This window comes from Python bivittatus, unplaced genomic scaffold (assembly GCF_059951505.1).
Source record: "Python bivittatus isolate LINGU-HERP-01145 unplaced genomic scaffold, Pbiv_v1 ctg000070_np1212, whole genome shotgun sequence".
NCBI lineage: Eukaryota > Metazoa > Chordata > Lepidosauria > Squamata > Pythonidae > Python > Python bivittatus.
In genome coordinates this window covers 37,692,356-37,707,314 of record NW_028277034.1, presented here as the reverse complement: position 1 = coordinate 37,707,314, position 14,959 = coordinate 37,692,356, and the positions used below count along the sequence as shown (strand labels likewise).

Here is a 14,959-nt window from a genome sequence, read left to right as displayed (position 1 = left end):
TTAAGCAGTTTCCAATGTCATTTATCTTCCTGCATTAGGAACAACCTTATTTGGTTTATCATAGAATGGCATTATTGGCAGATGAATGAATTCTCAGTATTACGGCTGAGAGTATGGCAACAGAAGTGGCATCACAATTTAACTTACATTAGGTAGCCCCTTAGTATTGATGAATACCTGCTTTAGACCTGGGTACAGATTCTAAGGAAGGACAAGTATTCATTTAAGGCTGTGAAGATGAATGATCATCTTCCAGGATGCACAAAAAAAGTGTCACCCAAGGGCTATCAATGGCAGCAAGCAATATGCTATTATCCTTCATAGATGGTCTACAGCAGGTATATCTCGGGTACTTGGTGAGACCTTGCCAATTCTTCACCTTCTCAAATTAAAGTGGAGTTTTAGGAATCGCTGATGTAATTCCTGGAGACAGATGTTTCTGGCCAAAGGAATGGAGAAAAGACAGTTATACTGTAGGATCTGGCTGTAGACAACAGAACTTTTCAGAACACTATGGATTGTATCTGGGAGGAGGTAGAGATGTATCAGTTTGTTTAAGATGATGTTAATGTCTCATGCTTTTTTACGCTGTGGTGCCTGGAAAGTGGACTTGCTTCAAGGACATATTTACTGAGGGAGTTCAGATGAAGATGCCATCAATGTATCTTGAAAAGAGGAAAGGTCCTTGGAAGTAGGAACTAAGATGCTTACTAAACCATTAAATACAGCAGTCATTTTACTAGCTCTTTCAAGTGTTCATGGGAAGACTTTTAAGACATTTTTACTACACTCATATTTAAAATCTAAAATTAATGAGCTGGCTGAGAAACAGGTGAGTGTGTAATGTTATGCAGGAGTTTTGACAAATTCTTCTTTTCTGTAGAAAAATACATTAAGGAAGATATAGATGGATTCTGTTGACTGGAAATATGTTGTTAGATGCAACCTTGCAGAAAATTAGGTCTTTATGTAAGACCCCAGTTTTAAAAAATTATGCTTATTCTTCATAAGTTTGTGTAAGATGAGATTGTCTTCAGTAATCAGTTGCGCTCTGCATGGCATTGTGATTACACCAACCACCCCCTCTTTCATTGCTTGACCACTGGGCCTCTCCCCCTGCTCTTCTCCCTATAGATATCCATGTCCTTCTCTCTGTACTAGGATATATATACCTACCCATTAGGTGACTGCTTCATGTATCTGATGGAGCAGGCTCTGGCCCAGAAAAGCTTATGCTACAAGACTCGTAGTTTTTACATTTCTTGATTGATTTTCTCTCTGATTTAAAAAGAAAAAAAAAGGAAGAAGTTATATGACACACAAGTGATAAAGTAGTAGAGTTTGTGTGACTTTAATAGATTAAGTCATTAGAAACCATGGAACAGCTAAATAGGCAAGAAGGGGGAAGAACGAAAGCAGCAGTTTAAAAAAAAAACTTATTAGATTTTGTAAGTTGCTGCTTCTACATATTATATGGTTCCCTTGAGAGGTACAGCTTTTATGAATTTGCTACCACTGAGGATCACTGGTTAATTAAGAATCATTTTCAGGCCTGCAATGGTCATACTTGATATGATTCATTTACCTTCAGCTCTGGCTAAGCTGCTCATCAAGTCGACTCTTGGGTGCCAAGGTCACTCTTTTGGAGTAGTTAATATTTTTGGAATAGAGTAAGGAAGTCTCACTGGAAATGATCCATCAATTCACTCTCTCAAAAATGTAAAAACACACTACAGATTCTAAAAATCACCTTAAGGATTAAAGCTAATCCGAATCCCAGATGAGCCTTATGGTTTTCACATTCTATCTAAATCTCATATCCCAAGGAGATATGATGGTCACAAAGACCATAAAGACATTGATGGATTTAGTGCATTGAGTAAGAAGCAAAATAAAATAAAATAAAATGTCTTAGTTTACATGTAAGTCCTCTGTTCTAAATGAGAAGAGAGACAAGTGACCGTATCGTTTAGAAAGACCAGCTATAGTATAAAATTCAATTAAGAAATTGCAATTAATTAGAATCCCTTCCTTCTTGCAGCTTCTTTATATAAACATCAGATCCACTTTACCAACCATCCATTCAGCTATGCAGGAAATGTCCAAAACTAGCTTGCCTGTACTTAGTAGCTAAGCTCATACACGCACACACACAAAGTAGCAAGGAGCAATAAATTCATAGTGTTAACAGTGAATCTTATTTTGCTACATTTATAAATCTCCTTGACCATTTACTAAATCTCCTAAAAGAACACATCTCATTATTTTTCTAGGGGTCTCAGCATATAAAGTTACTTTAAAGAAACATGTGAGCTAAGAAAGCCTTAATTCTTAAGAGGACTATAATGTCAGTGAAGGTTCATAGGGTAATGTTTAAGAGAAGATTTTAAAAATCTCTTTTCTGGTAAGGCACATGGGCAGAATAATATAGTAAACAGAGACATTATTTAAGCCACATAGACAAATTATCTAGTACTTTTCTACTGCATCCACCCAGAATCACTGTAGGCATCTCTGCGAAATAGAGCTAAATAAACATATTCCTTCATGTGCCAGGAAATAGTATGATTAAAGATCGTAAGTGCTTGGAGGATTGTAGGCATGCATATATGCTTTAGTTTCACATTATCAGCCAAGACATCATCATGTGAGGCTGCTCCTATCTACTTTTGAGTTTTCAGCACAATATCAGTCTAAGCTACCAAGAGGTAATAGCTAAAACAACCTCAGCTTTAAAAAAAAAAAAAAAAAAAAGCTGAGGTTGTTTTAGCCAGAAAGTTGTGGGACTTTGGATATGTGAATAACTTGAAATAATACTGTATGATTATCTCAGTTCTTCTAGTTTGTTTTTTCATCCTGAGAAGTGAAATCACCTCCCACCATTGTCATGCATCTTAGATGATGGCTACATTCATGCATTGCACTAAGCCACAGTGTAGTTTGCTTGGTTTTGGCTTAGCACAGAGGTCCTCAAACTGTCATGATCGTGGGGAGTTGCAAGTAACTTTGAGAGGGGTCACAATCACTGTTCAAAGTCACCCTGGGCAAGGTGGTTGAGCTCAGATTTCAAAATTCTACTAAGCTTATGAATTGGTTTTCCACCTCGTTTCTTAACAAAGGTGGAAGGATTCTATGAACAATATTATCTTCTTCAACTAATAGAACATCTTTTGAAATATCTGATAAAATCCATCATATTAAAATTATTGATTGAATTCTCGTAATTTGCTTTGATCAAAGTACTGTATGTTGTGAATTCTAATGCAGGTGAAATGGACAAAACTCTCATTTCACAAGTGTCTTTTCTTAGAATCAGTGCACAAACTGAGGACAACAACAAAGTGAGTAGAGAACAAAATGAGAAGACTATGACCATACAGATTCCATTCACAACATGCTATTTGTGCAAATCAGGTTTTTCTTCAGTTGCTGCTGTAAAGAGCATGAGGTACATGTGGAATGAGAAAAAAGAGTGGTTGTCTTGAAAATAAAACCCAGTTTTTCAGGAATTATGCAAAAATAAACTCAACTTTTTCATTTAAAAATATATGGTGGTTTGTTCTTGTTTCTTCATTTCTAATAAATTGTTTTATTTTTTAAAGTTGTATGACTCTATTATTGTTTTACTTGACACACAGATTAAAATCTAATTATTAAAAATAAGTGGTATATCTATTTCTTGCCTAAGCCAGCCACTAGTGAAATCATTACTTTTATTCACAGGAAGACACATATATTTATTTTTCATTTGAGGGGGTCATGGTACTGTAAACCTCAAGAACACCTGGTTGAGCATGTTTTCTGATCTCAGTCATTTTGATTTATAAAATATGGTTTCTTGATTAGAGTATAAATCAATACAGGTGGCTCTAATTATCTGTGAATCATCTTATCCAGCATAAAATCATGAATAACGAAACTTTGAATAATGAGATCTTGAATCTGAGGGAATTTAGAGGTTAGGTTGTGGAAACTATTCTTTCTCCTTCTATGAGCACTTCCTCCCTCCTTTCTCCCATAAGTGTCATCTTCCTCTTGATCATAGGAGCAACTCTGGCCACAAATGCCAGCGCTGTGATTGGAGAGTTTAGAGAACAGAGGACTCCTCAACAACAAGCATCACACAGTCACTGGAATGCGCTAGGAATGGTTTGCAGGCAGCACTAGGATTTGGTGGTACAGTTAGGAAGCCCCTCCAGTCACATGGAATGGAGAAGCCAGGTTGAGTCATTAAGGACTCCCTCCATCACCAACTGAGCAGGTTGCTCCAATGAAGGCCAGCTGCTGCAGGGAGCCACGTGGAGCTTTGTGACTGGACTTACCCAGCAAGATCCACCACAACTGATCAAGGAGAAAGAGGAGCAAATACATTGCATAGACACCTAACCCTAATCCTTAAAAAGCGTAGTACATACACAAAGCCCATCTGCCATTTTATGCATGCACAAAATAATAAAAAGCAAGGCCCAAACCATGGATATACAGAAAAACCTTACATATATACTAACCCCAAAACACTAATAAGTTGGTAGATAAAGCCTACCTGTAGTGGATTATTCTGTTACATATTATTTCATTATTTAAAATGCAATAAAAAGGCACTAATGAAAGATCCACTCATAGGACAATATTAAATGACTTCTATTTTCTTGCTGTACATATAATGATGAATGTAGTACTCATATACTCTTTAACATATTACCCAGAAGAGGGTTTTTCATTTTTTTTTAGATTGTAGAACCCCTTATCAAGAGGCAAAGCTCTAATGAGAGAAAACAGGCTGCATTCAAGTGATTGGGGGGGGGGGCTTAGTGTTTCAAGGAACTTCAGCAAGTGCTTGTGGAAATCTAGGGAACACAGTTCAAAAAACCCTGATCTAGAGATTCCAGAATTTCCCCCAAATTGCAAATACCCAAGCTTCAAAAATAAAAAAAAGAGATATATCTTAAGTAGGCACTGACTTGATATTATCACATCTAAAATGGTGACAAGGTAGTTATTATCAGTGCAAATCCTGAATTCCAGACAAGAATTCTACTGTTGGTTTGATAACTTCCTTAGAGGTTGCCAGCTACAGGAAAAACCAAGAATATTGTGGTATTTCCTACTACAGGATAATTAAAAAGTACAATAAATAAATCTTACTAACCAATTCTTTTTTTGACATACATAATTTAGAGACTATGGTCCATCTTTGCATGGAATATTATCTTGAAATCATACACACAATTACTTCATTTCCCTTTGACCTGTTTATTAGTACCTATCCAATCATAGTAAACTCCTATCTCAGGATAAGACTGTGTTAATTGATAAACTAACAGAGTAACATTCATTTTTGCCTTTCAGAAATCTTATAATGGAACAGTTGCTATGCATTATGTCTCATACGTATGACCAGAACAATAAATTGAGCATTGACTAAAATGCTTAATGGCATAAATGCTAGTTATTTTTCCAGCATTCCTTTCTTCTTTCCTAGCAAATTTCTCTTAACTTCCTTTCTTAACTCACAATAGTTTTGTTTTTGCTTTTGTCTTTCAAACTTACACCATTGACCATACCATAGTCCAATGACCTCAAATCATGCATACTATTCATCTTGCTCTACATTTTTGCATGTTCTATGACCAATTCCAAATGAGCAAATTGAGATTCTTGCATCAAAAAATTCAAACTGCAATATTACACTCTGGTAAACTAGATTATGGATAGACAATCTTTTAGGGCCCATTGGTATATTTAGACATCAGGCTAAGCTCACTTACAGGTGAAACACATGATGGTTTTATAACTGTAAATAGATACAAACTAGTGAGTAAAATAATTTGTATATACCTGAGAATATTTACTTTAAATAATATTATCTCTCTCTTTCAGTTTCCAGAGAGGTAGTAATTTTAGCTGGTTACAGGAAATATACAGGCTTCCGTAATTTTAAACTCTAATAAATTTAGCATCAACTTCTGTTGATCAAATTATTGTATGTCTCCTCAGATATATGAAGCATTAACATTTATGGTTTGTTCATGGGTGAAATAAATTAGAAGGAAGTGAAATGTAGGAGATAAATACAGAGATAATAATACAGAATGACCATTCAAAAAACAATTGAAAAATTATTACCACACTGATGGGCTGATTAACACACATAGAAAACATCAAGTCATTGTTTTCAGATGAGGGTATATACCACACTGGAAGGGTTTTACTTTATTTTATAAAAGTTATGAAATCTACAAAGATGCAGCACAATGATTATATGACCCCAAATGGAGAAACAAGCTTTTAACATCTGGACTGACGTTTGCAAAGCAAGAGAAGTAAGATAAACAAATCATTATTGATCACTGCATGGTCTCTCGTTTTAGCCAACAGTGTTTCATAACAGTGTTTCACAAGGATGACTAAAAACACCCATTAAGCTTTTGGCCATCAATAGGCAGTTGGCATACTACGCTACCCACAGAGATGTGAAGATGACAGAAATACAAATGTGGAAATGATCCAAATGGCTACTTGCTGATATAGCTATATTAGAAAATAGGAATTAGTCAAAGTTTTTTTCAAAAGCATATGGTCAAGCTAAGCTTCCAAAAGTGCCTGAGAACAAATGAATAATATTTAGTAAAGTGCAGGTAATCCTCATTTAGGGACTGCCTCATTTAGGGACTGTTTGAAGTTATGGCAGTGATGAAAAAGTAACTCTGCAACCAATCCCCATAATTATGACTTTTGCAGGTCTGTAAAGCAAAGGAAGGCTGAAGTAAGATCGTAAGCACAGTCACGGTTTCACTTAGTGATTGCTTCGTTTAATGACTGAGTGACCAGTCCCAATTGTGATCATTAAACAAGGGCCACATGTATTCCAAATGTGATGTTACGTGAGAGGGAAGCCATTTGGATTTAAAGAAAGAAAATAATTTAAAGAAAATAATTTAAAGATTATTTTAATCTTCATGATGTCATATGGCCAGTAACAGAGAGCAACAATGACACCTTCTTTTCAGTTATCTGGACCCAAATTTTCAAAAACTTCAGCTCAGAGATACTTTACAACTTCTGGGCTCCCCTTCAATACAATAGGGTTAGGGTAATCTGGAAAAAAAGGGAAAACCTAGGCACCTGAGTTCAGCAATACTATAGGATAGTACTAAAATGTGCTTTTCAGCATCTGAGGCTCTCAGAAGAAAGCAGGACAGATTTTCTAACAGCTTTTCAATTACTGTAAAAATTAAAGAATTTGCTCACCTTGTTTTGTGTTGACGTCTGAGGGAAGGTGTGAAGGATGCGTCCCTGGAGAAAAGTGTTCATCACTGTAGGTGATGAGTGGAGTGAGAGGGTGGACTGCATGAGAAGGCTGCACCACAGGGACTTTGTTGGACTGCAAACAAATACAAAAGGCTTGAATAGCATTTCTTTCTTTTGCTTGTTTTCCTTAAAATGATAGGCCTGATAAAAATAGTGCATATTTAACTGCCCAGTTTTTACCTGAACAATCGGATGAGTTTACAAAAAGGGACAATTTAAATCTAACTCTCTTTCACACACACCTATGCCCACCCATGCTAACACTCACACTAAGTGGTGGTTTAAATAATGTTTTGTTGAATAAGCCACAAAAACTGGATTTACACAGAATATTGAGCCATTAACTACAGTTTACTAATAATACAATGGCTGGGTACATAAAACATGCTAAACTAAAGTCAAACAATGCTAGGTTCAGTACAATAGGTAAACTCAACCACAGGTTGAAAAGTATACCTGTCTAGTTCATAACAATAGCCATCGAGCACATTTTAAAACCCCCCCCCCCATCTGCACAATAAGTAGCCAGGGATTGGCAGACACATCACTTTGTTATTCATTTGAAACTGCAAAAATCAGATAGGAGAATATCAAAACCTGGCAAGCCATAATGCGTTGTACAGCTAGCCTGGAGTAATACTTACTATACAAGGTTAGAAACTATCCACAAAAAATAGTTTTATCATGGCAACCACTACAAAAGTTGGTCATTATAGCACATATAGCCACAAAATGTTCATTTACAGGAAGTCTGAGGATATTTTGTAACTCCATCTAGCCCTACCTCAATGTGCTCTACTTCTGTTTGTTTTTCTGGGCACATGGGAACATTTCTAAACAAAGCACTAAGCCGCAACCCATCCACTACTCTCATTCTCTACAAGATTGCTAAAGGGACCAGAGAGATCCTTAAAAATAAAGGAAATACAAAAGACTTTGCTTCACAACACACCAAACTAATTTTTATTATTTTAAACAAAAGCTTTAAAAAATATTAAGATCATAAGGGCTCCTGTTTTATACATTCCTATCCAGCCCAAGTACAGGTAGTTCTTATTTAAAGGCCACAATAGGCACCAGAAAATTTGTTAAGTGGAATGGTTGTTAAGTGAGTTGCACCCAATTTTACGACCTTTTTGCAACAGTCATTAAGCAAATCACCGTGGCCATTAAGCGAATCACATGGTTGTTAAGTGAATCACATGATTCCCCATTGATTTTGCTTGCCAGAAGCCAGCTGGGAAAGTCGCAAATGGCGATCACGTGACCCCGGGATGCTGCAACTGTCATAAGTGCAAGCTGGTTGCCAAGCACCTGGATTATGATCACGTGACTATGGGGGTACTGTTATATTTGTAACTGCGAGGACTGGTTGTAAGTTTCTTTTTGTTCAGCACCGTTGTAACTTTGAACAGTCACTAAATGAATGGTTGTTAAGTGAGGACTGCCTGTATTTCCAAACACTGATAATTTGTTAGCATGTAAACATAGTAGTCTAATACTACTAATGCCGAATCACAGAAGTCTGATGCAAAGATCAAATAACTTGTTGGGCCTCATATCTAACAAAAGTAACATGCTAAAATCTGTGGGTCATAGCTAGGCAGAGATGTCTAGATGGAGCTTGATTCTTAGTAACTCCCACAGATGGTTTTCTTAGCAGCATTAAGGATGTGGTTTGCCTTTGCGCTCTTCTAAGATTCTTTCCAACTTCTAGCCTGCAGTCCTAGGTTTCTTGGGTAGTCTTACATCCAAGTACAAACCTGATCTGACCCAACTTAGTTTTTGGAGATTGGGGTGTTATCATCAGCTGCATAGTCTTTTCTGTCTTCCTAAGGAAAAGCAATGCTCATGCTACAAAGTGGAATTTAACAGTCAAGGTAAAGGGAGTCTTCTCTGAAGCATGGAAGGATATCAAACTGTTCTGTTGCTGGGTGCAACAATCCCCTCAAGCTGAAGAATACCAGAGTTACCACAGTAATCCCCATTTTTTCACACATACATCTATGCAAAACATGAAAAATGTCTGAGACTCATTTGCATTATTAAATCATGTTCTTTGGTTCATTTCCCCATTTCTGTACTTTCAAGAAAAAAAATCTCAATATAATTTGAAGACACTGTACAAAACCCTTTCAGCATTTTTTTTTAAATAATCACAAATATACATTCATGGTAGATAGGCTTATGGGAAGTGAGGAGAGATTCATACCAAAATGCAGATATTGCTCATTAAAACTCCACTCATAAGATATTGGAAACTAAATGTAGAGATTTTTTTCACTGACATTATTTGAATGTTTGTACAATAGAATTGTTAGATTATATTTAAAACACAGTACTAGAGTCTGTGTTTTATTGTCACCTAGAAAAAAATGCCACATTTTTTAAATCTACTACTTTTTCTTTGCGTACTTTCCCTTGTTTCCAGAGCACTACCTTAAGGAACTTGCATTAGCAAGTAGTATCATTTTAATGTCTGACCTATCCCTCCAGTCATATAGCTCAGAATCTTCTGCATGGATTTTTGCTAAATTATGCTATCCTTCCTCTCCTCTTAATTTTACGGTTTTCAACACAGATTTGCTTTCCTGTGGGAAGGAGATAAGAACCTGAGGATTTTAATTTAAGCTTTGGCCTTGTCTTATATTTTGCAAGAGAGAGAGAGAGAGAGCGTGCACACGCATGCATACACAAGCAGGAGAGAAAAAGCAGTGCCACTCATAAGTGGGTGAAAGCCATTAAGCATTAGGATGAATTCCCATTAAGATATATGAGTTAGCATGCAAGAGACATTTGAAGCAGCAATGCATCTTCCCCTTTTTAAAGAAAACACATACATATTCATAAACACTGAATAACTGGTTCCAGATAATCTATACCTAGAAGAGTCAATTGTCTAGGGAGACATTTTTTAAAACAAACAAATATATCTGAAATTATGCAAGCTGCACTGAAGATAGAAGTTTACAGCAACACATCACCCATAACATTGCAGAAACCAACTATAAAATATATGCTTAATGCAACTCCTTCCAGTACAAATTTCCCATCTAAACAGTGTCATTATAATGCCCTTGTGTTTCTTTCTTTGCCACAAGAAACTCTTTTACCTTCTTCTTTTGTATAAATAAAATGTTCTGGTTACATACTTTGCATAGTTCATGTGTGCTAAGATATCTAATGAGAAGAGCATTTCTACACTTTCTTCTATATTATGGTGAAGAAAGCAGACGAAGGACAATTCCACACAACAGCCTAAGTTGCTTATCTCTCATGCTGCTCCCAGCTATTCCTTAAGCCAACTTTAACAATTCCAGTGTGGATTGCAATGGTTTGGCAATGGGGCTGCTTGGTGCTCAGTCTGGACTACTGTCATTGCAGTTGATTCCTTTCTTCTTGCTGGTCCAATCCATGCAGAGAAGGCAAACCTTGCCTTCTGACCCAATTTAGGCAGGTCTATTCCTCCTTTCAAGAAATGGTGGGTGGTCCATAGAGCGATGGAACAATTCAAAATTACAGATTTGACCTAAGACTCCACGTTTTAGCCAGGAAAGTGTTTATGGCTCTTTGCCCAGGCCTTTGGTCAGGATGACTGAAGCCTTCTTTTAACCTAGATTTTCTTTTCGTTTCTTTTTTTGTTTGTCATCCTGCCATCTTTACTCTTCTTTTTGTTTGTCATTTTTAATGTCTTGTTTTTAATGTTTTAAATAATTTGTAAACCACTGTCTCTGAGAGTCAGATGGCATATACATTTTGATGATGTCGTCGTTGTCCTTATGGAGCACATGGGCCCTCCTTAAAACCTTATGTCATCAAGGGACAGATAATATTAATATATTTTATAATATAAAAATATATTATTATATAATAATATCTGAAATAATACAATGTATAATTACATATGCCTGACAATTGTTACCAGTAGGGCAACCTTATGAAGCCTCAGCACCCTCAAAATATTTTGGACTGTAATTCCTATAATTCCTGACTCCTGGCCAAACTGATGAGAGGTGTAGTCGAAACCATCTGTAGAGACTCAGATTCAGAAAGGCAGCTATTGGCTGATAAATTATCACACTGTGTATTTAACAAAATCTATCGCCTATGGCTCCCATTCCTCAAGTCCTGCGGCCTCACCATGGTGTGGGCAGGCATTGCCAGGAGAGTATGCCAAGAATATATAATCCCATTTTTTTAAGTATGCCAGCAAATTTGGAGAATGACACAGAGGCTAATGAGTTTGAACAGGTCAATCTCCATAACAATAGCAAAAGAAGGAGCATGCAAACTATCGTACAATATCCTTGGGACCATCTAATGCAGATGAGAGCCTTGCATGGAAATGGAGATGCCAGATGTTCAAGGTGGCTTTAGAAACAGCTGAGGGAAATCAGAATCCTAGGACATCTTTCTGTCCTTGTGTGAAATTTATACACAGGCCGGAAAGCACAGTATGGACAGAACATGGCAAAACAGACTAGTTCCGGTTAGGCAAAGGAGCGAGGCCAGACTATATAGTCCACCCCTTATTTGTTCAACCTGTATGCAGAATATAAAACTACAGTGGGGCAAAAAAGTATTTAGTCAGCCACCAATTGTGCAAGTTCTCCCACTTAAAAAGATGAGAGAGGCCTGTAATTTTCATCATAGGTATACCTCAACTATGAGAGACAAAATGAGAAAAAAAATCCAGAAAATCACATTGTCTGATTTTTAAAGAATTTATTTGCAAATCATGGTGGAAAATAAGTATTTGGTCAATATCAAAAGTTCATCTCAATACTTTGTTATATATCCTTTGTTGGCAATGACAGAGGTCAAACGTTTTCTGTAAGTCTTCACAAGGTTTTCACACACTGTTGCTGGCATTTTGGCCCATTCCTCCATGCAGATCTCCTCTAGAGCAGTGATGTTTTGGGGCTGTCGCTGGGCAACACGGACTTTCAACTCCCTCCAAAGGTTTTCCATGAGGTTGAGATCTGGAGACTGGCTAGGCCACTCCAGGACCTTGAAATGCTTCTTACGCAGCCACTCCTTCGTTGCCTGGGCGGTGTGTTTGGGATCATTGTCATGCTGAAAGACCCAGCCACGTTTCATCTTCAATGCCCTTGCTGATGGAAGGAGGTGTTCACTCAAAATCTTACGATACATGGCCCCATTCATTCTTTCCTTTACATGGATCAGTCATCCTGGTCCCTTTGCAGAAAAACAGCCCCAAAGCATGATGTTTCCACCCCCATGCTTCACAGTAGGTATGGTGTTCTTTGGATGCAACTCAGCATTCTCTCTCCTCCAAACATGACGAGTTGAGTTTAGACCAAAACGTTCTACTTTGGTTTCATCTGACCATATGACATTCTCCCAATCCTCTTCTGGATCATCCAAATGCTCTCTAGCAAACTTCAGACAGGCCCGGACATGTACTGGCTTAAGCAGGGGGACACGTCTGGCACTGCAGGATTTGAGTCCCTGGCGGCATAGTGTGTTACTGATGGTAGCCTTTGTTACTTTGGTCCCAGCTCTCTGCAGGTCATTCACTAGGTCCCCCTGTGTGGTTCTTGACCCCACGGGGTGAGATCTTGCATGGAGCCCCAGATCGAGGGAGATTATCAGTGGTCTTGTATGTCTTCCATTTTCTAATTATTGCTCCCACAGTTGATTTCTTCACACCAAGCTGCTTGCCTATTGCAGATTCAGTCTTCCCAGCCTGGTGCAGGTCTACAATTTTGTTTCTGGTGTCCTTCAACAACTCTTTGGTCTTCACCATAGTGGAGTCTGGAGTGTGACTGTTTGAGGTTGTGGACAGGTGTCTTTTATACTGATAACAAGGTCAAACAGGTGCCATTACTACAGGTAATGAGTGGAGGACAGAGGAGCCTCTTAAAGAAGGAGTTACAGGTCTGTGAGAGCCAGACATCTTGCTTGTTTGTAGGTGACCAAATACTTATTTTCCACCATGATTTGCAAATAAATTCTTTAAAAATCAGACAATGTGATTTTCTGGATTTTTTTTCTCATTTTGTCTCTCATAGTTGAGGTATACCTATGATGAAAATTACAGGCCTCTCTCATCTTTTTAAGTGGGAGAACTTGCACAATTGGTGGCTGACTAAATACTTTTTTGCCCCACTGTAGATTGGAAGATGAAGGTAGTTTTAAAATTGGAGGAAGAAACTTCAATAACATGTGCTATGCTGATGACACTACTCTAATAGCTGAAAATGCAAATGTTTTGTAAGCTCTAGTAATGAAAGGGACACAATGAAAAAATGGGACTAGGATTAAATATAAAGAAGACCAAACTAATGACAATAGGCAGAGTGACCTGCCTTAAAACTGACAATGAAAATACTGAAGTAGTGGATAGCTTTTGCTTTTTAAGATCAACTATAAACAGTAAAGGAACCAGCAGTCATGAACTATGCCACAGAGCAGCACTTGGTAGAGTAGCAATGAAGGCTTTGGAAAAGATATTATTATTATTATTATTATTATTATTATTATTATTATTATTATTATTATTTTATTAAATTTCTCCCCCACCCATCTCCCCCAATGGATGCCAGAATGTGTTTAAAGCTACAAAGATCAGTGTCATACAGGTAATGGTTTTCTCTGTGATGCTCTATGGAAGTTAAAGTTGGATATTGAAGAAGCAAGATAGAAAGTGCACTGACATTTTTGAACTTTGGTGTTGTAGAAGATTTCTGAGCATACTATGGATAGACAAGGAAAAAAAATGGAACATGGAACAAATCAATCCAGAATTCTCATTCAAGGCAAAAGTGACTAGGCTCTAATTATCATATTCTGAACGTATTATGCAAAGACCTAGCATTCTTGAGAAGTCAGTAATGCTGGGTAAAATAGAAGGAAAGAGAAAAAGAGAACAAGCAGCAGCAGGGTGGATAGATTCAATTAAAGTAATGGGTGCGCCATTGGAAGAACTGAAGGTACCAATTTGGGGAAAGATCATCCAGTAGTAAATCTATCCAAGTGGTCCCTAAGAACCAGCACTGACCTGATGGCACATAATCAAAGATGGTTCCCATCTTGCAACTTAAGCAACCTCATTTTGATAAATCTCAGGACTGGATATAATAAATACATCAAATGAACATAAAGTCAGAATGCTGTCCAATCATCAGCAAATAAAGAACACCAGTAAAGCAACAAGCAAAGCTACAATAAATCAATACCAAAGCACTTGGGTAAATAAACCCAAGTTATTTGTTCCAACCAGTCCCCCAGAGAGAAAGCATTCCTTATATAGGTTATTAGTGCCAAGAAGGCTTTCTCTCATATCTTCACATAGAGCAGAGATTCCAATGGTGATAAGTTATCTTGCTCAGCAACCTTAATATTCAACTAGTGTATATTATGGAGGTGCAGTCCCAGTACTATCTTTGCAAGCCATTAAGGGCTTAAACATCACACAAATAACTAGAGCTTAGTTGAGAAGTCTACTGGAAATCAATTCCCATAAAATAGGGAAAGCAACGTTTTTGTATTTGGACCTGTATTTGTTTTCAGCAGCCAAAGGGTGCAGGGTCAAAATTTTCAATTTTCAATTTTAAAATCGTATTTATTTTTAGATAAAATATGTGTGCTAAGGCTATTGAGAACTTAATATACATATCCCTTG

General features: G+C 37.2%; 1 protein-coding gene across 2 annotated transcripts in view; it reads right to left on the bottom strand.

Moving 5' to 3' along the window:
• LEF1 (lymphoid enhancer binding factor 1) overlaps nt 1–14,959 on the bottom strand; it is a 99,397-nt gene that overhangs the window by 33,678 nt on the left and 50,760 nt on the right. For both annotated transcript variants that reach the window (XM_088132989.1, XM_088132988.1), the window contains exon 4: nt 7,252–7,384. In XM_088132989.1, the coding sequence (XP_087989115.1) occupies nt 7,252–7,384 (133 nt within the window). The remainder of the gene's footprint in view (nt 1–7,251; nt 7,385–14,959) is intronic.